The sequence below is a fragment of the Pteropus vampyrus genome, unplaced genomic scaffold, assembly GCF_000151845.1.
Source record: "Pteropus vampyrus isolate Shadow unplaced genomic scaffold, Pvam_2.0 Scaffold2, whole genome shotgun sequence".
In the NCBI taxonomy this organism is placed as follows: Eukaryota; Metazoa; Chordata; class Mammalia; order Chiroptera; family Pteropodidae; genus Pteropus; species Pteropus vampyrus.
The window spans coordinates 26,800,944-26,825,178 of NW_011888783.1; the positions used below are offsets into that span (position 1 = coordinate 26,800,944).

The 24,235-nt window shown below is 38.0% G+C and overlaps 1 protein-coding gene across 12 annotated transcripts in view; it reads left to right on the forward strand.

Moving 5' to 3' along the window:
- The window catches only part of RBMS1 (RNA binding motif single stranded interacting protein 1), a 200,020-nt gene extending 183,192 nt beyond the window's left edge, over positions 1–16,828 (forward strand). For 8 of the 12 annotated variants that reach the window (XM_011358651.2, XM_023529842.1, XM_023529844.1 and 5 more), the window contains exons 7-15: positions 3,058–3,173; positions 4,333–4,382; positions 4,509–4,602; positions 7,079–7,126; positions 8,015–8,065; positions 10,668–10,778; positions 11,926–12,006; positions 13,333–13,417; positions 14,183–16,828. In XM_011358651.2, the coding sequence (XP_011356953.1) occupies positions 3,058–3,173; positions 4,333–4,382; positions 4,509–4,602; positions 7,079–7,126; positions 8,015–8,065; positions 10,668–10,778; positions 11,926–12,006; positions 13,333–13,410 (629 nt within the window). In that variant the 3' untranslated portion in view covers positions 13,411–13,417; positions 14,183–16,828. Of the gene's footprint in view, positions 1–3,057; positions 3,174–4,332; positions 4,383–4,508; positions 4,603–7,078; positions 7,127–8,014; positions 8,066–10,667; positions 10,779–11,925; positions 12,007–13,332; positions 13,422–14,182 lie in introns of those variants that run through there. The other 4 variants (XM_011358661.2, XM_011358671.2, XM_011358677.2 and 1 more) reach the window with 4 other exon arrangements.
- The last annotated feature ends 7,407 nt before the right edge of the window (positions 16,829–24,235 follow it).

A 24,235-nucleotide genomic window follows, 5' to 3' on the forward strand; every position in this document is an offset into this window, starting at 1 on the left:
TATAGCTGTTCCCATATCAGAAGTATTTCGCTTCTGGGTGGCATTTTTATTAAAAACAAACAACTCTAAAAACAGTGCCCTGTCCCATAAATGGCTAAATGGGTTTTTTTAAGATTGGATACACTCTCATCTCCATTAGACTGCAAGCCTATTTTTATACCTTATTGTATCCCTAGTTCTTAACACTATGCTTTGTACATAGTAGGCACTCGATAAAACTTTCTGTTAAGTAGATCAAAGGGAATTTTAATAGAGGAAAGAAGCTGTTAGAATTATATATTGCTTCACGTGAAATACTGAAACAGGGAGCCAGAAACTATCTAAAAAATGTATCATTTCTACTGGTGACAATCCTTTAAAATAAGAAATTTGTTTTCCTAAGATATGGGACACCTGTTAGTCGACAGACTTTAAACTACATACCTTTTTGGTTTTTGAGGGGGGAAAGTATCTCAATGACAGTACAGAATCATGTAGTAAATATAATTCATTTTTGAAAGATTTGACTACATCCTGTTCCATTTGTTTAATTTTAAAATGATACATTTTGCAAACATGTCATCGGTCACTTGATGTTCACCTCATCATTATGTTTTTAGCAGGCTTTATTATTGCCTGAGATTGCTTTTTTCTTTGACAGAGATTAGTCCGAATGAATGGAAAGGTATTGGAAGCACTTTATCACAGATAGGGACACCTGGCCGCCTTTCAACAAATGTGGCACTTCAGCACTGTCCAGGGATGCTATCAACTGCTTTAATTCACACATACCTGCTTAGGCAGCTTGTAGTATATTTCCAGAATGAGTCCAATCTGGTTGCCTTCTTCCTCCGGGAGAAGTGATGCTATTGGAGGAAAATGGTCCATTTGCATTACTCTCCATGCCAAGTAAACTTTTTTTTTTTTTTTTTAAGTTAAATTTCAGCCTTGGAACTAGTCTTTATAATGCTTCAAGATAAAAGCATCTCCTCAAAAGTGAAGCCCCACAGAGTTCCAGCACCACAGACAGAGTTAATTATCTCTCTCTTGCCTTATGAGGTTATGGGAAGGCAAAATCCTAAAACCTCAGATGTCATGGGAGAAAACATCTGATGCCATAAGGACCTTGCCAGAACAGTGGAGAGTCAGATCTTGCTTCTCTCCGAGTGCTTGATTTGTCCTTAAAAGTCAAGAGGAGACATCCACGGCCACAGCAGATAGACTCTCTCCTTACTCTCAGGAGGGTTTGCCCTTTATCCCCTTATTTCTGCTTGTGGTCTGTATTCTCTTAGCCCTACTTTCCATCTATCTCTAGATGGCGCAGTTGTAGAATTAAAGCATCATCAGTGATTAGAAAGCTCTCTTGCTTCATTGCATCTATTTTCTTTACCTTCTGGAATTGTTGATGAAGGTGGAAATTTTTAAGTCAGTACCTTTTTTTTTTTGAAAAGACAAAAAGAGTAGTTCATCTACAGTCTAGGATTTTGTCCCAGTCCATCCTCCATCCCACCCAATTTTCCTTAAATGGACGTTTTTTGTTCAGGTAAGTGGCGAGTGGGAGGCATGTATGGCATCAGAAGGAAAACAAAGGACCCCTTTGTGAACGGTAGAGCCAAGGCTGTTTTCTCACCAGGCACCTCACAGTTTTGCTCTCACTTCGTTGTACCCCCAGAATAGTTGCCATTCAAAGGTGAGCTCCCATTCTAGCCTGCCTCTCTGGAGTGGGTCACACCAGGGAGAGGAGAAAAGAGTGCCACACAACAGCTTGGACAGCTCACCGAGAAGGAATTACAGATGGGTTTTTTGTTGTATTTTGTTTTTTGGCAGAGAAGTGCGTTGAGAGGCACTATTGCTTCCACCCTGTCATTAGTGGGTGGATAATAGTGATATAAAATAAGAGATGAATTAGGATAATAAGAGGCAAAGGAGAAAGGAGTAAATTTTCTACAAGTAATATTTTTCTCTTCATGGTTATTTAACTTCGAAACAGAACTTGAAAGTAGTAATCACGGTTCTACAGTAGACAAAGGACAGAATGTGAGAACCAGACAGGAAGGTGTGATTGCCTTTATTACATTAACTGGAAACTTACAGAAACATGCACAACTTTCAGGAACACTCTATTTCCATTATAGAAAGGAAAAGTCATGGATGGCCTGCTATGCCATACCATTTTTTTTTCCTCTCATTTTTCTCTCTCTTTTTTTAAACTAATGCATACGCATCCCGTTGAAATAGTATCTCTGCATCTTTAGTTTTTCTTTGTTAGTTTCTTGAGTTGTTCTGTGGACCGTATAGTAAAGCAACACCAAGTGGGATAATTAAAGGCACAGAAAAACCTTTACGTAGGGTAGGCACATGTTTTCAGCTTTCTCTCAACTGCTGTCTTCAGTGTTGTGTATCAAAAACAAAGGAGACCTATTTGATTCATTCATTTGTTCAACCAAGATGCAATAAGTGCCTAGAGCATGCCAGACGCTTAGGCACTGGGGATACAGTGATTAGCAAAAACACATTACTGCCCCCATGGAGCTTACACTCTAGAGGGCAAACAGACACTAAATCACCACACACGTTTCTATAAATGCCATGAGTAAATGCTCTGAATAAAAATATAGTGTGATGAACATAAAGGGGAACTTGTTTTCTACCTGGGGAAGCGAAGGCCTCGCTGAGGAATTACATGGGCAGCTGTTGGGACAGGAGAGGATGACACAATTATATTTACATTTGAAGATTTATAGAGGTGGAATTGGAGAGGGCCCAGAAAGGAAAAAAGTGTATCTGCACTTAAAGAAGTGGCAGATGTGGATTAAAAGATTCCTATGCTTCCTCAGAATAGCTCTTTAAATGTCCTCATTACACTCTGGTTTGAAAATAATAACTAATACGTATTCTGTACTATATTTTTCTCCAGTGGATAATCTTAAAGGTCAGAGTAAACCTTTGCCTTCAAGTGTTCTATCAATTTCCTTATAACACTCACACTGCCCCTATTAAAACAGAAATTCACTTATATTTTGTCATCCATATACACATATAATTTTGGTTTCATATTCTTTCTCCATGTTTATTCAGCTCCTACAGAACCTTTATTGTGTAAGTTTGCCGATGGAGGGCAGAAGAAGAGGCAGAACCCAAATAAATACATCCCTAATGGAAGACCATGGCATAGAGAAGGAGAGGTGAGACTTGTAAGTTCTTTCTTGAAACTTTAGTATGGTTGTATAATCATGAAAGCCTATGTGCATAGTTACACAAGCATCATCTTATCTCGGCTGCCACACTTCTGGGATAGGTACCAGAATTAAAACTTTACAATCCAGATAACTTGAAATTAAAACTCTTCCTAATGGATACAGTGCTGAGATAGTGGTGATTCACCAGATGGACACATAGATGGTAGAAACAGCTATGTTTACTAGTTAACTACACATAAAATTAAAGAACATTTTAAACGCTGTAAGAAATGCACACTATTTTCTTAATGTCATGGTTTCTTAGATTTACATTCATAATTATTCAGAAATCATTCTAAATAAAAATAAATAGTATATTTGTTTTTGAGTTTTTCTTTGCCTAATTCTTTTAAATAATGTTTTTTTTTTTTTAAGAAAAGCTCAAATTTTTTTAATGACACATTTATTCATTTATTTAAGGACCTCAAAGTGTGTTTTTATTTTATTGTGTGTGTGTGTGTGTGTGTGTGTGTGTGTGTGAGAGAGAGAGAGAGAGAGAGAGACATTGGTTAACAAAATCCAGTAAGTTTCAGGTGTACAATTTAACAGTAAGATATATATATATATTTATATATTTACATTGTGTGTTCACGTCCCATAGTTAGATTTCTTTCTGTCACCACATATTTGACCCCTTACACCCCATCTGCTTCCTTCCTCCCCAAAAAGCTCCATTTCCTAATAAAAATGTTAGACCTCCATTTCCCTGTATTTATTTGCAGTGAATTGTTATTATTTTAGAAAAGTAACATACCTGTTTGAAAACGTCCAGGGATGTGCCATCCAGTAGAAATGTTCTAGAATCTACTCAGTGATAACCACTAGCCACATGTGACTGTTTGAACACTTGGAATGTAGCTAGTATGCTGGAGAGACTCAGTTTTTCATTTGATTTTAAACCACTACACGTGACTAATGGTTATCTTATGGGACAGTGCAGATCTAGACCTTAATTCTCATATTGAGTTTATAACTATTTTTGTCTTAACAGAAACTCAGTTTCATTAAATGTTACTAAACTAGCATTGTTTTATGTTGTCATGACTCTAAGAAATAGTATTTTTAAATTTTGCCTTTGCAGATGAATTTTTCTATTTCTTTTTCATTCCCATAGGCTGGAATGACACTTACTTATGACCCAACCACAGCTGCTATACAAAACGGGTATGTTATTAAGATAAATACGTAATGGCTTGAGGGAAAACGTGAAGGTGGAAAATATCAGACATTTATTCCATGAAATATTCTATTTAAAGGATTACTTAATAAAGGCTTTTGTGTTTGTTCTAGATTTTACCCTTCACCATACAGTATTGCTACAAACCGAATGATCACACAAACTTCTATTACACCCTATATTGCATCTCCTGTATCTGCCTACCAGGTTTGTACCATTAGGATTCATCAAGAATATGACAACTTGCTGACCATGAATCACTGCTACATTTTTTTGTGTCTTAAAGTTTTGAACATTTATAATGAAATTTAAGTTTAATGTTATGCAGCTTGGATACCCACTTTAGAATAAGCTGCTTCTATTTGACAGATTGATTTTTTTTTTTTTTTAATGTATAGAAGAGTGTAAAACAGGGGATGTAAAATGGTTGTCAGTTGTCAGTCCTTGAAATAATAGTATTTTAGAATTGGGATGAACCCAGATAATTCTTTCACAGTAGGCCCTGCTGTTGGACACCATGTGTCCCAGAAATTGAAACTTAAGAGAGTTGCCATCAGATGAAATACAGGTGTGCACACTTGCCTTTGTTTATTCGTCAGCAGGAACTAATAAAAGAGCACGTAAACATGCTATAAATAAAGATGTGTCTCCGTTAGGTAATATTAAATGAGCAATGCAGTGAGATTTGAGGCCAAAAAAAAGAGAGAGAGAGAGATGACTCCCTGTTTAGGTTATTTTTGAGGAAACTTAAATAAACCTTAAAATAAATTCCCTGCTTAGAAAAAAGCTGTCATTAAGCACTTTGTTATAATACTGATTTGGTTTTATTGAAGGGTTAGCTCTGTTCTTCACGAACCCATTGTCGTACTTGCATTTCTTCTTACCAGAGTGCTTCTAACAGGGTTACTGCCTTAGCCCAGACAGGAACATTGTAATGGAGTTTGATTACAGACAGGTAGGACTATAGTTCTCTTTTGTTGACTGTTGAGATCTGTGTGACTAAACTAAATTTTTATGTATTCTTGTTTTTAAAACAATTAAATTATATGTTGTAGCCCTGATTTCTGGGGTTAGGGGATTGCAGTAGCTATTAACTGTTGTTATACTTCTGTGAGCCTCAGTTTCCTCATCTTTAAAATGGGGATAATAATCATTTCTATCTCATAGGCTTGTTATAAGAACTAAATGAGACTATGTGAAGACCTAGACACAGTACCTAGCATATCTTTAGTACTCAATGAATGTTAGATATGATTATCATCATCATTATTATGTAGGATTAGCTGGCTGGTAACAGTATATTCATTATACTTTTTAAAAAATAATGAATTAGTCAATGTAAGCAAGATCATAAAGATGGTTCTATTTAAAAACATAAAAGTAGCTTTGAATAACAAAGAGAAGTGATTAAATGTGCTAAAACTGAAGTTTTAAAGTAGCTTTCTTAGCCTCCATTAGCTTTTAAGTCCTTTTCTCCTCCTTTCCCTGAGTTATTTCTTGTCTTGTTTTCTTTTGTCTTTCTGGATTGTTATGTTACTTATGCTGGTGCTTCGATCTGCTGAGCATAGTATTGACTCATTTAATTCCTCTAACTATTTTGAACTTAAGATTTCTGTTTCCCTTGCCTGTATAAAACGCAGTGTCATCTACACTAGTGCATTGTCCCTAATTAACAATTCCTGTATCTGATATTGAAAGGTAGTCTTTTTTTCCTAACTATCTAAACTTGGAACCCTCTGCCATTTATGTATATCAGTAAAAATAGGGACAAATAAGCTATTCTCAGGCAAATGAAAAGTTGTACATATTAATTTGAATGTGTGCTGCTATACGTATATTATAGCTATTAATGCATTTCCCTACCATCTCTTTTCTTTAAAAACAGTGAACATTTTGGCCATAGAATGAAAAAAAATTAGGGGACCAGTGTTGGTAATAGATTTGATATACCTAACTAGAAACAACATTCCATTTCAAAGGCCTGATTTCTTCTCCCAGGGATTCTGTATTTCCTTAAGATATATGTAGAATTTCATTTCATTTGCCTGAAACTCAGTGCCATAACCTCGAAGTCTGATTCTCAACCCCATAAGTTCAAGGACCCAGTAGGGTCCAGATGAGCTTTAAGTGGTCTGTGATTCCCTTAAATTGTTTGCAAAATGTTGCTTGTGTGTATACAGTTAATTTGGGGGAGGGGGATGTCTGTTTCCTTCATCAGGTTTTCAGAGGGCTCCATGACCCAAATGAGGGTAAAGAACCAATGGCAAAGAGTTTATAGAACATAGATTATTATTCCCATTTTATAGTTAGGGGAAAATGAGGAATAGAAATTGACAGCAGCTGATTTGCTGCTTAAGAAAGAAAATTGGATTAGATGTCATCGTTCTCTCACCCCATAATGCTATATCAGATTACTAAGACTACTGAAGCTTACAAAAAATGGGAGCATCTGGCCCAAATTGGGGTCTATAGGGAGCTGCTCATCTCCTCGTGATTTATTCAGTGAGGGCCTTACACTCGTGTTGGAGTAGGCCTTTCTCCACTAAACCACCATGTGCTTATACAATTGGATTTGAGAAATTGGCATCTGCAAGAAACCACCAATACCCCAATGGGGAAAGGCTGCAGTCCAGATAACTGAAATGCTAACAAGGCAGAAGCACTTAACTTTGGTCTGCCTTAGGTGGCAAAGGAAACCAGAGAAAACAAGTATCGGGGCTCTGCTATCAAGGTAAATCACAATATGTTCTTCCCCCATGACTCTTCCCCATATCCTCTCTGTAGAACCTCTGAAGTTAACAGTAGGGGATAAGATGCAGGAGGGTTTTGTTGTTAAGAATTAGAGACTGAAACTTATTTTTAAAAATTATATAGTCTCAGGAAAGCTCTGGGCATCAAGAAATGGACTGATAGTTTTTTCTCTTGAGTGGCAGACGGCACATGCTTTCTTTCCTGCCACAGAACCTGACCCTCACGTCTTATTGCTTAGTCCAGAGGGTCTACCATGTGGATGTCCCATTGACTGTAGATGTCAAGATCTGGTTACTGAAGTTTAATTTGCTAAATCTGAATGTTAGATTTTAATTTTCCACACTAACTTGAAATTGCTGACCCACCAGAGAAGATTTCTGAAACCTAATTCCCTGGGTATCAAAGAGGGATTAAATTTGGTCATTCTTTTTAAATAAGCACATACTTGAAGGGTTTCCAATAAGATGTGCTGGAATTAATTCTCATTCATCTGTATCCCTAAAGTATCTAGTTCATACTTTGAGGATAACACTTTTCACTATTTATTTGAGTCATTTACTTGGTTATCTCCCTTAGTAAATTTCTTGAGGGTGGGGCCCATGTCTAATTCGCCTTTTTCTCTTTGGTGCCTGATACTCAGTAAATACTTCTCAAGTGGGCAAATGGAACTTGGTTTTAAATAATCATTTCATCCTATTCAGAGTGACCAGTTTGCCAAGAACTCTAACTGCTTTAATCTTTTTAATCATTGATAGTATTGTTTCCTTGTTTTTCTTCAATAGATTTTAACATGATTAAAAGAGTTCTAGAGAAATTGGTAGTATTCCAATGGAAATCAATGTTTCTTTCAAAATCCTTCCTTTTCCAGGTGCAAAGTCCTTCTTGGATGCAACCTCAACCATATATCCTACAGCACCCGGTAAGTTTTGCATCTTAACGGCTTTGTGGTTTGCAAGTTAACAGTGTACACATTAAAACCATTCTCTGGGTTAAAACCATTTGCCAAAGATTTGGGAAATTTTAAGCATAGAGTATGAGAATGTACAAGCTCATTATAAAACTTCCAGTCACCTTCGTCTTAAAACAAGTTGGTAGTTGACACTAAGTTAATTTGCAATCTATAAGAATTTAAAAATATATTGGACACAGGGCAGTTCTATAGGAGATCATTAAATTGAGTTTTTTATTTTAAAAAATTTCTTAATCGTAAGGTTTTTTAATTGCTAAATTTTTCACAGTACTTGAGATAAAACAGCTCTTATTTTTTACATTCTGTTTAATGCAAATACAGTTTTGAAAACCAAGCCAGAGATTTTTATCAGTGTTACTTAGTCTCTCCATAGAGACTATAAGTACAAAAGTAGTAACCCCTTCTTTGGTAAATAATAAATGCGATTTTTTTAGTGACATGAGCATTCATTGTACTTATGTATACATTATATTTTTTTAATTGAGCGAGTTTACTTCATCTTATTAGGTAGCGTATTTAATGTGTTTTTCAAAGATACATAAGATCCAGTTTGTTGAATTAAAACATGGATTTAAAAAGTTGAAAAATAAGAGGCTAAGAATGCCCAACACAGTGACCTGCGTGCTTGCCACGAGGCCACACATTTGGCCCTGAGCTTTCTAGTAACTGATGTAAAATGAGAATCCTGATAAGCAACGCAGTTCACAGTATTTCTAAAAACAGATTAGCTGCTCAGGAAAAGCACACTTCTTGGCATTAAGATGGAACGGATTTCTCTTAAGATACCTCCAAAAGAGGACACTATGCATTGTAAGACCACAGGTATGAAACAGCAGTTCATGGATAAGTTCTGAATAGGAAGGTTGTTGAGATGACTTTAAAGAAGCAGATAAAACATGTCTAGTTGATAATATAGGAGATGAGCTCTTCGATAATGTATGTACATGTGTTGTGTGTCTATATAAACATACACATAAGTGTTTCTATATGTACACATACATCCACAAACTCACACATACCTACTCATGTGTGCATATTTATACCTACACATATACAACATATACAAACACTCATAGCAATCTGTGTCCCTGAAACTTCATGCTGTCCTATTTTGAAATGCTGGAAATGAACTCACTTTTCATTTAGGGGCTTCCTAGTGTCGTAGTTCCTAGTGAATGGGAAAAAGGAGCAGGAAACCCCTTCAGCATATTCTAGGTTTCTGAGTCATTTCCATGTTAACCACATATTTTTTCATGATGCACATTAAACACTTAAAAATTTTCTTACGAAATGTATTAACAAACTATTTCCGACACACATCTTTTTTGGATGGTGGCAAATTTTAGAGACAAAGAATACACATTTCTCAGTTTAACATCTTTGAGGAGACAGTAGTGGTATGGTATGTGTAGGCCCTGTCTGAAGATTCATTCCCTTTCCCCACCCAGAATTAAAGGGCCTGCATATCAGTCTCTGCCATCAATTGTGTATCTAATTGTCAATAAATAATAGTATGTTTAAGGGGTAAGCAAAGTACAGTGATATTTGTAAGGTGTGTTAGGATAATCGTATTCTCAGATAATGTGGGAGGAATGGTATAATCCATGAGAATATAGGATAAATTAGAAAAAATGTAAAAATCCAGACATAGAATTAAATTTTGGTTTATACAGTCAGGGTATCATTATATAATCATTCAAAACGATGATAATGACAGCTATGTGGTTAGTTAGGTAAATATTTATAATAGAACGTTAAGTTAAAAGCAAAAGCCCAGGATATGAAATTATGTACCCTTGTTGCAACTCCGTTAAAACATGCCAAGGCTAGAGTCTGGGCAGCAGTACCCTGACAGTGCTAACAGTGATGTGTTAGAGAGAGGTTAGGTGATAGGTGATTTTCTTTTTTTCCCCACCATCCTCTCTTTTTTTTTTTTTTTTTAACTATATTAAATTTCACTTTTAATGACCAGAATATTTTCAAATGAAATCAAAGAATCAGAAATTGATTTATTAATTATATCTGAATCTGCTTTCCTCCCCTGGCACCAAATTGTAGTTGAAAGTGCTAGGATGCAGTGAGTAAATGAAGAATGTGATCTTGATCCTGACAGCTGAATCAAGTGACTAGAGTATTATCGAACAAAACAGTGTATTTATAATATTCAATATATTATTTTGAGGCTGCATAAAGCATTTATTTTTAAAAATCACCAAGCCTTTTAGTAACCCTAGCAAGCCAAAAATAGTTTGCATTTCCTGTTACAGCTCCTCCTGCTGGACTAGCTTGCTTTACAGTTAAATGAAGGTAAAGAGAGAGATGTTTAATACAGGGATTTCTGTGAAGTGAATATTCTTTTAAAAGTCTCATGAAGTGCACTCTAGAAGATTTTTAGGAGATTATCGATTATACCACTTGCAAGTTTGAGAGGAAGTTATTTTTGTTTCACATTCCTCAACAAACTAAGGCATTTCATTTGCAAAAGGTGATTACAGAAACCTAACTAACTCCCTCATTGTGTCTTACCTTGCTCTTGTCTCTGACTTCCCAGGGTGCCGTGTTAACTCCCTCAATGGAGCACACCATGTCACTACAGCCGGCATCTATGATCAGCCCTCTGGCCCAGCAGATGAGTCATCTGTCACTAGGCGGCACCGGAACAGTAGGTGGCAAATTAATATCATCTGTCTCGGCAAACGGAGGAGGGTAAATTAATGCAGCCTGTGCCTTCCCTATCAGTCACAGGCTCGGTGATGTCAACAATTGTGTCTGATCCCCTTTACACCCCCACATTGCCTTCCTCATAGTAAATACTTGGATAGTTCTTGATTCATTGATGAACTAAAAGTTGATCCTGGGTATCTCTTCTTTACCAGAATATAGCACCCATACATGACTGCATCCAAACCTAATAACCAGTGTCATTCATTCACATTGGCAGTCCAGGTGTCACAAATCAAAAGATGAAGGTGGTATATGATGGTAAAGGCAGAGGATTTTTCCTCATTTATGTCTTTTATGGAATTTGGGGGCATCGAATCACAATCTTTGTACTGACTTATTTCCCCAGAGTTTAGGGGACTTAGTTTGGTATTGAGGTTGAACTGATACCAGATTAACTTCCAGGGTTGATAGGCATAGCATTGTTTAAATGGTAAGATGGCCAAAAGCTTTTTAATTCAGACCATATCTGTGGTGGCTTAAAAGTACAAAAGGTACTGTGTTTTCCCTGCCTACATTCAAAATCAGCAGTAGCTTCTTGTGAAGGCTAAACCAGGACCACACACATCTAGTGAGATCGACTAGAAAGTTCTCCTGCCCTTTGGAAAAGGATGGCTGTCAGCATCAGGCAGGAAAGCACGGGTCTGTTTCCTATTCTGCAGTGACCTGTTAAAGGTCTAATAAGTCATTTACCCCTCGGGTCTCTGCTTAGGAAACCAATCTGGATACTTAGCTCAAGGGGCTGCTGGAAAATAATGAGGTCCTTTGAGAAGAGATCTTCTAAAATAGCACATTAGTGATGTTGAATTATCAAGAATGAGAAAACTTAATGATCTTCACACAGGTGCTTCTTTGTTAGGAAAGCCAAAGAAAGGTGGGATTTTTAGTTTAATAAATTCAAAAAGTAGAAAACATTAACTTTACCTTCTTTAGGGTACATTGATGGATACTCATAAACTTTGAGGTAGTCCATTTAAATTTCTTCTTTGAGACTTCCAAATACTTGTCATCCCATCTAAAAATTGCCCAAGTACTCAGAATTTTGCATGGGTTGTCATGTCCCGTCCTGACCATATTCTTCTTTTCAGTACATGCCTGCAACGTCAGCTATGCAAGGAGCCTATTTGCCACAGTACACACATGTGCAGACGACGGCGGTCCCCGTTGAGGTTGGTACATACCATCCAACAGCCAATCTGGCAATGGTAGTTTCAGAAATGGGTAAATCAGGTGGAACTCAAAGGAAAATCAATCAAAAGTAAAACATTTGCATAAAGCCTTGAATTCAGAAAGAGTATATACCTAGAGTTATTTTCAACTATGAAATATAACTCTCTGCATACAAATTAGTGTAGTGATATCCAGGCCACAACCCCAAGACTCCCAGAAATATTTTCCAGTGTTGCAACACATTTCATTATCCCATCAAGGTACTATCTTGTCTCCTATAAAATGATACAGGCAAATTAAGATAAAGCTGGAGTTTACAATCCTACTACAAAAAGTTATATCAATAATTATAAAAATAAATCAGTTATAATTAAGATACTTGAAAAAACTGATGTTTTAAAACTTTAATAGGGCTGAGGAGCAAACCATACCTGTTTTGTTTTTTGTTTTTTGTTTTTTTGAGGCTGTTAATATAGCTAAATAACTCTTAGTTCTCCTTATGGAAGATACTGATATGATATGGAAGAAATCTGGTGTTTGAATAAGACTGGACAGAAAGCATAGCTCTTTCCTGCAGAGAACCCTTAAACTTCTAAGGAAATTTGTCAGTTCAGTAATCCCACTCACCAGATTGATCCCTTAGGTTCCAATTCCAGTAACAGCCCTAGGACTGTAGCTGGAAACTTTTTGGAGCAGGGGGGTGGTTCTTGGTTTGTTTGCTTCTGATTGATTCAAATGTGTGCAGTTATTGACATCCATAGTTCTCAGAACCCAAAATCTCTTATCTGTAATTTGGGGACACAAAAAATATATTAAAATAAAAATCCTCATTGTAACTACTTAAAAAAAAGCTGACCTGTGGCAAAACCCAGCCTAGACTGATGCAAAAATCTTTACCCACTTACTGTGCATATTCTTATCTTTTAGTGTAGATCTGTTAATGCATTTGATTATGAGGTACAGCATTAGACCCTACTGGGCATATTCTGTGAGATACAGCATATTTAGATCCCCAGAATTTCAGATCCCCAAATCTGAAAATACTGAATTCCAAGTCACATCTGGCTGCAAGGGAATAAGAGATTCTTTGATAAATTGTAGCTTGGTTTGAAGAGACAACTCATAAAAGTTGGAGCGAGAGGTTCTTTGGGTTTATCAGACGTTTTAACTCCTTAGGAAAATAATTAACCTTAAAAGCGCTACACGACCTTAAGAAAAATACTTTTAAAGAGTACTTGTTTTGAAAATGCTGGACTCAGTCAGATGTGGGTAGTAGAGTTTGGATCTCATTGCTCACATTTCTCATCTATTCTGCTTTGTTGTAGGAGGCGAGTGGTCAGCAGCAGGTGGCTGTAGAGACGTCTAATGACCATTCTCCATATACCTTTCAACCCAATAAGTAACTGTGAGGTATGAGGGAAAGATATCCGTAATTGTAGGACTAAAGTCAAGGAAAGTCTATGGTTTTTTTATCAAAATGGTACTTAGAATAACTCGGACTTTGTCACATTTCTTTAATCATGGCCAGAGAATCCAATGTCATCGAAATGTTAAAAGCAGTGATTTTGTGGATTTGCATATTAAGTATTCAGTTTAAAAAGAACAGTGCTTTAATATTGAAGTGAAATGTATATTTACTCTTTTCCTTTTTACCTGCCCCCCCCAAATCTGTGACATATTAGAGAACACCAGGTACCAAATTTGTCCTACATTGCAAGTATCCTACATTTATGTTTCTTTACTGCTCACAAACTGAAAGGAAATACAGCAGAATAATTTGCATAATCTAGCATTGAACAAGATTAGCAGTATCTTGACTACGAATTTAACGTCAGTATCCTTAGATTGAGAGGTTGCATTCCCAGCTCTCACCTGAACCACAAATCTCAAAAAAACTTTTTACCGTACCAAGCAGATTGCAGTAAAATAGCTTTAGAGAACTTGAGTTTCTGATTGCTCTGGCGAAAATATGTTGCAGGTTCCAGATTGGAAAGGTAGACTCGAGGCATAGAAAGTGACCCTCATTCCTAGAGTTTGCATTTCTTGGTCTGCCGCCAGCGATGAGCACAGCCTTTTTTAAGCACCTGTAGTTTTAAAACAAGAACGTGATTACAGAGCTCTGTGGTGTATTATACCAATATACAAAAGCATTCGTGTTTTATTTTTCTCTTCCAGATGTACAGAAGGGTGTTCTTACATGAAGAAGGGTGTGAAGGCTGAACAATCATGGATTTTTCTGATCAATTGTGCTTTAGGAAATTATTGACAGTTTTGCACAGGTTCTTGAAAACGTTATTTATAATGAAATCAACTAAAACTATTTTTGCTATAAGTTCTATAAGGTGCATAAAACCCTTAAATTCATCTAGTAGCTGTTCCCCCGAACAGGTTTATTTTAGTAAAAAAAAAAACAAACAAAAAAACAAAACAAAAGATTTTTATCAATTACAATGCAAAAAAAAAAAAAAAAAGAAAAAAAAGGAAAAAAGAAAAAAGGAAAAAAAAGAAAAGAAAACGAAAACTTCAATTTTCTGGGTATGCACAAAGACCATGAAGACTTATCCAAGTGCATGACCGGATTTTTGTGGTTTTGTTCATTTTGTGTTTAATTTGTGTTTTTTTCAGCTTTATGAAATGGGCTTTCTGACGTTTAAATAGTCCGACGTCACCCATGGTGTTCTGTGCTTGCAGTGCGAGTGTTGCTGTAATTCAGTGTTGCCCTCAGTGTCTCTTTTCTTCGCTTTCCGTTTTTCTTTCAACGTAGTGTGAAGTGTCTTATCCTTTTCTATGAATTCCAATTTGCCTTAACTCTTTTGATGCTGTAGCTGTTTCAGTAAAAGTTAGTTCAAACTAATGATGTAGAATGCTTTGACCAAATGAGCTGGTCTATTATGCCTTGTAAAACAGCAGCATAGGGCTTTTAAAAGGTAGTCAATAAAAGTTGCTGAAATTTTGGCTTTTTTAAATATGTAGTAGGTGTTTTTAATGATTTTTCACATACTGTATAAAGGTAGTGAAATGCAAGAAGGGAAAAATGTTTTGTGTGAAACACATTTTCTGACTGGGGAACTTTTAATAGGGTAAATTGTTTGTAAAGCTGTATGCCAACAGTTTCCTCTGATAGTTTGACTGATTTAGGATATCTGCTGTATGATGCAATGTAAAGTCTTTTTTGCCTTTTTTCAGGAAGAAAAAAAAAACTAACTTGATGTTCTAGATTTAGTGTAGGTAGCATTGGGACTGGGGGTGGGGGGCGGGGGAGGGGAGTCCCCGAATGTTTTGTCCTTCCTTTATACTAATGATAGTGCTTTAGAATGAGGCTTATGCCTGAGATCTGGCAAACCGAAAAATGTTGCTATTGCAACTAAATGGCAAAAGCTAAAAGTAAGGGTTTATCTTCAAACATAAGCTGAGATATGAATAGAAGCAAAACGATTGGCTACTAGCTCTCTCTCTCTCTCTCTCTCTTACGTAAATTTGAGAAATAAACATTACTTGGCACTTTTAAAAGGTAACTTCACCAAAGACCGAAGAGCCAGTAACCAGTAGCTCCAACTTGTCTCAGCATCACATCTTCTGTGCTCTTTATTTTTGCCGGACCAGTTTGCGGTTAGGAGAATGTGCCTTTTTTGTACCTTCACATTTAGGTTTTATAATTTTAATTGATGTATGGACACACACAAACAAAAAAGCATGAAGGAAGATTTGAATCCAAGCAGTGCCACACTTTACGTCATCACTACAAGTGTTAAGTGTAAAGAAAAAAACAATTTTGAAACTATGAAATTCCTGATTCATAAATACACAGTTATTTCTACTTTAGTACATATGAGATGATCCACTGTTATTAAAGCTCTTTTATTAAGATAACCGCATACGTTTGAAAAGCAATGGTAAATTAAGTTGTCTTCCAAAACTGTGTACTTGTCTGGTCAACTGTGTGTGATCAGTTATCTACCTCAGAGTCTATTTTCTTTTGTGCTGGGACAGGTTGCTGGCCCTCCCTGTTTCCACAGACCAAATCCTCCTAGCTCAGGAGCTAGGGCTAAGCAGTTATTTCTTTCGAGTATTTTTTAGTTCTTAAAATTTTATGCTTGTATTTGATTATAGATGTCAGTGACATTTCATAGTTTCAAAAGTCCTTGCTGCTCTGAGAAGTGTAGATTCTAGTGAAAATTACATAGTCATAAAAGAAATGTGTTTTTGTTTTTGTTTTTGTTTCCTTTTTTAAAGTTGTGGTATTATTGGTTCTATGCTCCCTGGAATATTACTGCTTTGTGAAAGTCCAGACTGAACGCAGCACCCTCCTTGTACCTAGTACATTTATGAATCTGGGTCTCTCACTACTTGATATTTTTGCATTAGTTAAGACAGAAATTTGATAGCTCAGTTAGAGGGGAGGGGAAATCTGCTGCTAGAAATGTCTGAACTAAGTGCCATACTCGTCTGGGTAAGATTTGGGAAACATAACCTCTGTACATAAAAAAAAAAAAAATCAGTTAAACATCACATAGTAGACAGCCATTAAATTATAAAAAAAATTAATTTATGAAGAAAGACCTTTTGTACAGATTGAAAAAAAAGATTTTCATAGAGATATCTATATGATCAAGAGAGTTAATTTTTTATTTTTGTTTTACTAGTGCCACAAACTTGCCAGTGGTAACTTATTTGTCCGGTTCAAGATAACTCTGTAGTTTTCTTTCCTAGGACTTGTTAAACGCCAAAAGACATTTTTGAACTGTACATTTGATCAGATTGTTAGCTTTTTCTGTTTTATTTCTTTTGAGAACCTTTGAATAAAAAACATCTGAAATTTTATTTTTCCTGTCAATTTTTTTTTAGATTAAACGTGTGTGAGAATTTCGTTTCTGATTTCTTTCTTGAGCTCAGTAGATTGGTTTGAAAGTGAGTTGAAAATTATTTCAGATTCAGTATCTACTCAAAGTACATTTCCTTCGGAAGAATTGGGAAAACCTTTCTACACCCTTCTTTTTAGTTATTTAAACCTGCATACAGAGACCGGAGACATGAACCATCAGCTTACCACATTTCATCTCAGTAAAAGCGCACCTGTGGCCTGTCCTTCAAGACCAAAGAGCCAGTTTCCTCTCCTTCCTCTTTCTTTCCTGCTACCCTTTGACTGTGACGCTGTTTGTCGTTGCCCAGAAAGAAGGACAGAATAAAATGTCCCACCAAGCAACCTAAGAATTTCAAGATGACCTTATCCCTGCCTTGATGACTGTGGGCCTCTTGTGTGTGACCTCATTCAGGTATTCCCAGAAGACTCCAGTGCGGCATTCATGCGGAGGGGAGAGATCTCTCTTTCCCACACTGACCTCTTATGTATGGGAGGGACTTTGTATGGAAAATTGCCTGCTTTTAGTATAGCTGTACAGTATTCTTTTTCTGCTGCCCAGTGGCTCTGTCGTGGTGGAAGGAGTGGTCAAGAAAAATATCCATACCTTCCATTTCTGCGTGCCTCTCCTGCGATGCGAATGATAGGGAATGTGAATTAGATACGTGGGGTTTAGAGCACTTACCGGAGCCAAGAAAGCCTGGCTTGCTCAGAAAACAACGTGGTCTTCTGATATGATAACCAATGTTTCAGAGAGAAAGATGTCAAGGCAGGAGGAAAGTGTAGCCTCATTTTCTGTCCCAGCCTCATACTGTCCCAGTGCCCCTTCATGTGACCAACAACCAAAGGCAGGAAAAGTGCTATTTGGACTGCTAAGTGCCTTTGTTTTTATGAGCCTTATATTCTCATTTTAAGAAGGCCTTCAGTCACTGGGGTCTTGGGACATCCCGTGGCTGCCTTTACACAGAAACTGACAAATACTCTCTCAAGATCACTATTCTATGCAAAAGGAATGAGCAAATCAAAGTGATGGTTCGGGTACAACTGTCACATAAAAAGAGGAACTGTGGTGTCTTTGGGGATAAACACCTTGCTAAAATGCCACAGCTACTCAGGTCATCATCAGGAGCCAGGATTTCCTTTGAGATGAGTTGGGACCAGCATCTGAGACGGAATTCTTGGATCGGAAGGAAAGGAAGCAGCTGTGGCAGTCTTTCCCTGGCATTCATAGTTCCTCCTCTGTATCATCTAGGTGAGGTTGAGCAGAGGTTAGACAGGGAAGCCCCATTTCTCCCCACCATGCACTCCATGGGCAGTGGCACCAGGTAAATCCACTGGAGCCTGAATTCCACCTCTTGAATTTCACAAATAATGATTAAAGATCCACTAGAGAACAGCAGTGCCTCCCAGCCTCATTGGGGGCTCAAAAAATGTCGATCAGATGATGTCCTCATTCCACTCGAGTGGCCAGAAAGGAAAAAGATCAGCTCCCTTGGGGTTAAGGCCACAGACCTGTCACCAAGCACCACCCTCCCCAACACACAAAAAGCTTCAGAATATGGGAAGTAGGTGAAGGAAGAGAACAGCTCAGGGTTGAAGAAAAGCAGGGCAGTTTCTTTTCCTCAAATAGCAATGTGATGAGATAACCACCCATCAGTCAGTCACCACGGAAAATGCTGGCGCCCCCACAGTGTCCTGTGCCGGATGGCAGTGAGGAATAGGGGTTGCTAGGTGAGCACCCACGGCTTGGCCGGGAGTTCCTGGCACAGCTGAGAGGCGGTGCCAGTGCGCCCATCCCTGCATGTGAGATAGACTCCGCCAGGCAATGGAATTTCAACCCTGTGAAATGACTCCAGGGTGTCTCTCGGGTCTGTGTAGGGCCAGAGAGTATTTTAGCTTAAGCCACTAGAGGGAGGATTTTGGTGTCTTCACCTTTGGCTGTGAGCGCTAAGTCAGGAGCCTGAGCACTCATGAGCTGGGGCCTTGGGACGGGGGTGGGGGACTGCTGGTGGATATTCAGAATCCGGGCGCACACCGCTAGGGATCACAAGGTTCTTGAATTGGGGGTAATTATATGAACCAATGCACAGATAATCAGCATTACCCAATGCTGGCAGCTTTCTCATCAAGAACATTGTTGCTCATGTTGGAGAGTAACTTAAATGTGATTTTTAAGGCTTAAGGAAGCCAAAATCCTTGTCAGACCCCATGACTCTGAGGCGCATGAGAGCGCTGGCAGGACTCTGAACTGCTCAGAATTGAAAACAGGTGGCTTTGGATTCAACATAAATTTAGTGCTGCTATTCCTTTTTTTTTAAATGTGACTCTAAGATTTGATCTAGTTATTCTATTGCTCATTTACACAAGATACAGATCATAAATGAGACTCTAAGTATATCCTACTCTCTAGTATCCCTGAAGCCACTTCTTCTGCTTGAATATTTCCAGCGATGGGGCGCTTACCAGCTCGCCTGGCATCTGTATCTTTTTGAAACAGCTCTCAAACTCGCTTAAGGAAGGAGTCAAAATTGTGTCTTTGTAATTTCTACTTAGCAGCTTCTGCCAACTGAGATGCCATGGAATAAGTCCGTCATTCTCATTCCTGAAAAGACAAAAGTATAGTGACAGAAAACCTGTCAGTGACTGCCAGGAGTTAAAGGGGACTGGTGGGTGTGACCATAAGGGAGTAGCACATGGAGGTTTTGGGAGGTGATGAAACTATTCTGGATCCTAATTGTGGTCACACAAATCTATGTGCTAAAATTCATGGAACTGTACATCAAAAAGTCTTTTAATGTATGACCATTTATAAAAACAAAATCTTTAACGAAACAAGTCGGTCATTCCTCAAATGTGGAAAACAGCCTGCTCCGCAAATCTCTGGACTTTAACCGTTCCTCATCAGCTTTGGCTCCACGCTCCATGCCACCAGCTCACCCTTCAGATGCACCACAGATGACTCAACAAAACTCAGGACCCCAGGAATCGCCTAGGCCTTCATCTGATTCCCTAGCTCAGCCCATCCTTCTATTACAGGTGAATGATTTCCTTTTCTGACTTCTCGAACACACCACAGTTCTTAAAGCTTGTAGCCAATTAAATTCCCTATGTTGTTTTATTTTTTGTCATAATTATAGTAACGACATGCAATGGAACATTATCTAGTCATTTTTAAATGAAGACATTTAATACTCAGGCTATAAGGTGAATGGGAAATGTTAGGTACAGAACTGTAGATATAGTATGCTTATGACTGAAGTAATATGTAAGTATAAAAAATGAGAAGGTACTTCAAAATGCTTAGCTATAGGTGGAAAGCTTATGGAAAGTTTGTATTTTTTTAATTTATATTTTTCCAAAATTTTCCTGGTTTTCTACAATGAAAACATAATCAGGAAAAAAAGTTTTTAAAAAAGAATGTCAGATCATTCTGAAATCATGCAAGTTGCTGTGTTTACTATATTCCAAGTCATTGGCATGTTTGATTAATTTTTTGCATTTAAAAGATACTGCACCAGACATCAGAAGACACAAAGATGGCATAATGTGATCCCATTCCTCAAAGAACATTCTTGTGGGGTCAGAGAAGTATATAAGTGACAATATTGCAAGGAGAAGTAACAAAAGTATGACTTAAATGAAAAGCTTTGGGAGTTCTGTGAGGTCACCAAGACAACATAAACACACTCTCCTGAGATTCTTCTTATTTCCACTTTACCAACTGGTTTCTTTTCCACTGATCAGAAATCACTCCAAAGCAGCCATTTTTCCTCAGTGGTTACTTTGCCTTCTGACAAATGAAATTGTCAGGCAGACAAATGAAGTCTTTGCTAGCTCTGATCTTGCCAGAATGAGACTTAGAGCAGATATCCAAAGAGTTGATGTTCTTTTGTCACTACTGCTCTGAAAATGTTGGGACGTGTAACAAGAAAGGATCATCTTGGTTTTTTTTTTTTTTTCCATGTTAATCAAGCAGGGTGAGGGATACTTTTCGAAAATGTCATGTTGACTTCTTTTACCCTAGGTCTAATGTTTTCCACACTCAAGATTATGGATTTGCAAACACCTGTGTAGTTTTCTGACACCCTCTGCTATATCTTAGAAATTCATATTTATTGCTTTCTTCACCGAAGTCTTGGCAGGAATCCTGTCATATCCACTGTTATGCACTGTGCTTTGACACATGCCTAAGACCATGTATATTGCTCCTGGCTGATCTGCCTCTTATTTTCTTTTAAATACTGAGGGAACTTTTCAATGTTCTATGCATGATTTACATGATTTTCTTCCTAACATTTAGTTCAGTTTTACAGAGAAGATTTTGTTCCCTCAACTTTCACTTTCAATAATCTTTCTGTCTCTTTTACAAAGTTTTGAAGCAACTTATAGGAAACAATAAAACATTTAAAAATCAGAGTTTGGGAAGTGAACAGTGAAGAGAGGTAAGGAGAGCTCCAGAATGTAGTTCTACAAGCCAAAAGGCATCCACCATCCCTATAGTTGAACCTCAATAATTTTGAGTTTCCCGACAGCTGAGGTGAAAAGAAAGGTATACGCATCTATTAACTCTTATTGTCCAAGGGACCAAATCCTACCACATCCTCTGGAGAGACATAATATTTACTCTGTATAGGGGCCTCCACAGGAGGCATCAGGCAGCGTCTTCCACCACATTTCTCTGCCAATACAATGACACTTTCCCAAGGCTGTTTCAGGTAGGGCTCTTCCTGAAAGTCAAGGGATAGCACATCAAAGCACTATGAAAGTGACTCTGAAGGCTATAGGCTCATAATGGACATTTTCAGTGAAGTATCTTCTCAAAGGTTTTCATGTGAGGTACTTCATCCCTGTCACCAAGCCCATTGCTCTGATTCTGAAAGACAAAATCTGTCTTGCAATATCGCAAACATTCCAGATGCTTCTTTCACTTCCACATTCATCCCCTCAAATGGGGGGAAAAAAATGTAAGTCACAAGTCATCCTGCCTCTTACTAAGCACTTCAAGTGATACTTAAGATACTGTTCAGTTTCTTCCATTTCAGTGGAAGCAGCAGCAAGGGGTCTAGTCACTCCCCTGTGGCAGGGTCTGTGAGTTGGGAAGCAGGATCGTGGCACTTTCCATTACATTGCAGCTTTCCAACGACTCTCAAAAATAATACTGCTTCTCTCTTTTCCTGTCAAAGGACCCGTAAGAGCATAGGGACCTTCAGGGATGTTGAGGCATAGCCCTGTGTGATGCTCCATCAACACAAAATTTCTTAATTTTGTATTGACATTATACCTTTCTCTTTCTCCCCCAAGGAGGTCGAGACATTTTATTATTTTTTAAATTTTGAAACAAAAGTTGCAAGTACAACACAAAGAATATTTATCTTGATTTATTTGAGAGCAGATGATTGACCCAATGCTCCATTATCCCCTTCGAACGGCCACATTTTCCTACATGAGGACAAAACAACCATCAAAGTAAAAAAGGAACTAATACATTACTGCCATCTAATCCCCAGACTCCAGTCAGTTTCATCAATTATTCCAGGAATGTCTTTTGTAGTAAAAAGAGCCAGTTCGAAATCATGCATTGCTTTCAGTTGTTGTGTCTCTTTAGTTTTCTTCAGCCTGAACTTACTCGTCGGACTTTATTTGATTTTCATGACATTGACACGACTGAAGATTACAGGCCAGATATTTTGCAGAGTGTGCTCAGACTGGTTTGTTGAGAGTTACTGCTTGTCCTGCATCTTTGGCAGGAATATCATTGAAGTGAAACTGTGTCTTGCTGCATCCCACCAGGATGTGAATTCTTCGATTTGTCTCTTTACCAATGAGGTTCCCTTTGATCACTTAATTAAGGTGGTGTCTGCCTGGCATTTCCACTGTAAAAGTTACTCTTTCCCACTTTGCTGTTAGTAAGTATTTTGTGGGGAGGTGATTTGCAACCATGTAAGTATCCTGAACTTCCTTAAACTTTGAATTTATTCATTTACTTATTTACATGAATATGGACTCAAGGTTTTCTGTTTTATTTAATGAGTCCATCTGTTACAATCATTATTTGTTTTGATGCTCAAATTGTTCCCAGTTTGGTCAATAGGAGCCCCTACCAGCCAGCCTCTGTGTGTGTGTGTGTGTGTGTGTGTGTGTGTGTGTGTGTGTGTGTGTGTGTGTGTGTGTGTGTGTGTGTGTTTTAAGACATGTCCGCAATATTCCTAAGCACATCCTTGCTTTCTGGTACCACCAGATGTCCCAAGTTCATCTTGTATTTTCTCTGTCCTGGTTCTGGATTCAGCCATTTCTCCAAAGAGTCCTGGTTCCCTTTACTGAAGAATGGCATCTAGAAGGTAAGATTTGGGCACTACGTATATTTTTTGCTGTTAGCATGTTACTGTTCTCAAGCCCTGTCAGTGAACAGGGTTAGAAAATGTGTGTGGGTACAGGTGTGCACACACACTTACATCTGTATTTTCTACATAATATATAAATATTAAAAGACTTGTGTTTGCACATCCATACCTCCAATTCCAATCCAACACTACAGGGTCCATTTTCCCTTTCCATATTTGTAGTTCTCTTTTCTGACAGCAAGAAACCTGGCTTCCGATATCTTTGATATATTTACTCGTTTGATCAGTTCCCATGTATGTAACCAACCTCCCACCTCTGACATCACCATCTTGGCCATACAAACACCTTAGTCTTGCTTCCCCTGCTCGGGCTCTCATACTTTGCTTTGTGTGCCAGTCTGGGGATGGTGAGGAAGTGGATTCTCCTCCTATTTTGCCCAGAGGAGATGGGAACCGTACATCAAGGGACAGAGGTAATTCTGCCATAACAGGATAAGTGCTCTCCAAAGGAAGGGGGCCTTTTGTGATGCCATGAATTTGCCACATGAAGTCTGCTTACCTCTCACTGTCTGTTGGAACATGATAAACGGTTTGAAACAGAGCTGAAGAGCACGAATAATGTGGAAGTGGAAAATCCAGAAAGAAAATATGAAGAAAAGCCATAAGAGGATGGCAGAAAGGAGAGAAAGGGAGTATGAAAGAGAGCCTTAGAAAGGGACATAGGTGGGAAAACAAATATAAGAAAGTTTGAGTGGAGGAGAAAAAGAAGATAAAATGACTTCTGTTGACTGACATCACCCTCCCAAAGCTTCTCCCGAAGGTCTGGTAAATATGCTGGTCTCCTACAAGCTCTCAGCCAACAACTTTGATATGTATTCAGTTAAGGGAACAGAGATGATTCGAAGACGTCAGCAGTGAGTTGCCATCTCTTGAGGCCACAAATGCAACATTCCTGCAGAAACTGCAAGGCACCAGCCTCCTGAAATTCCCAGGTATTTCTCCAGGGCCTCCCAAGCAGATCTAGGCCAA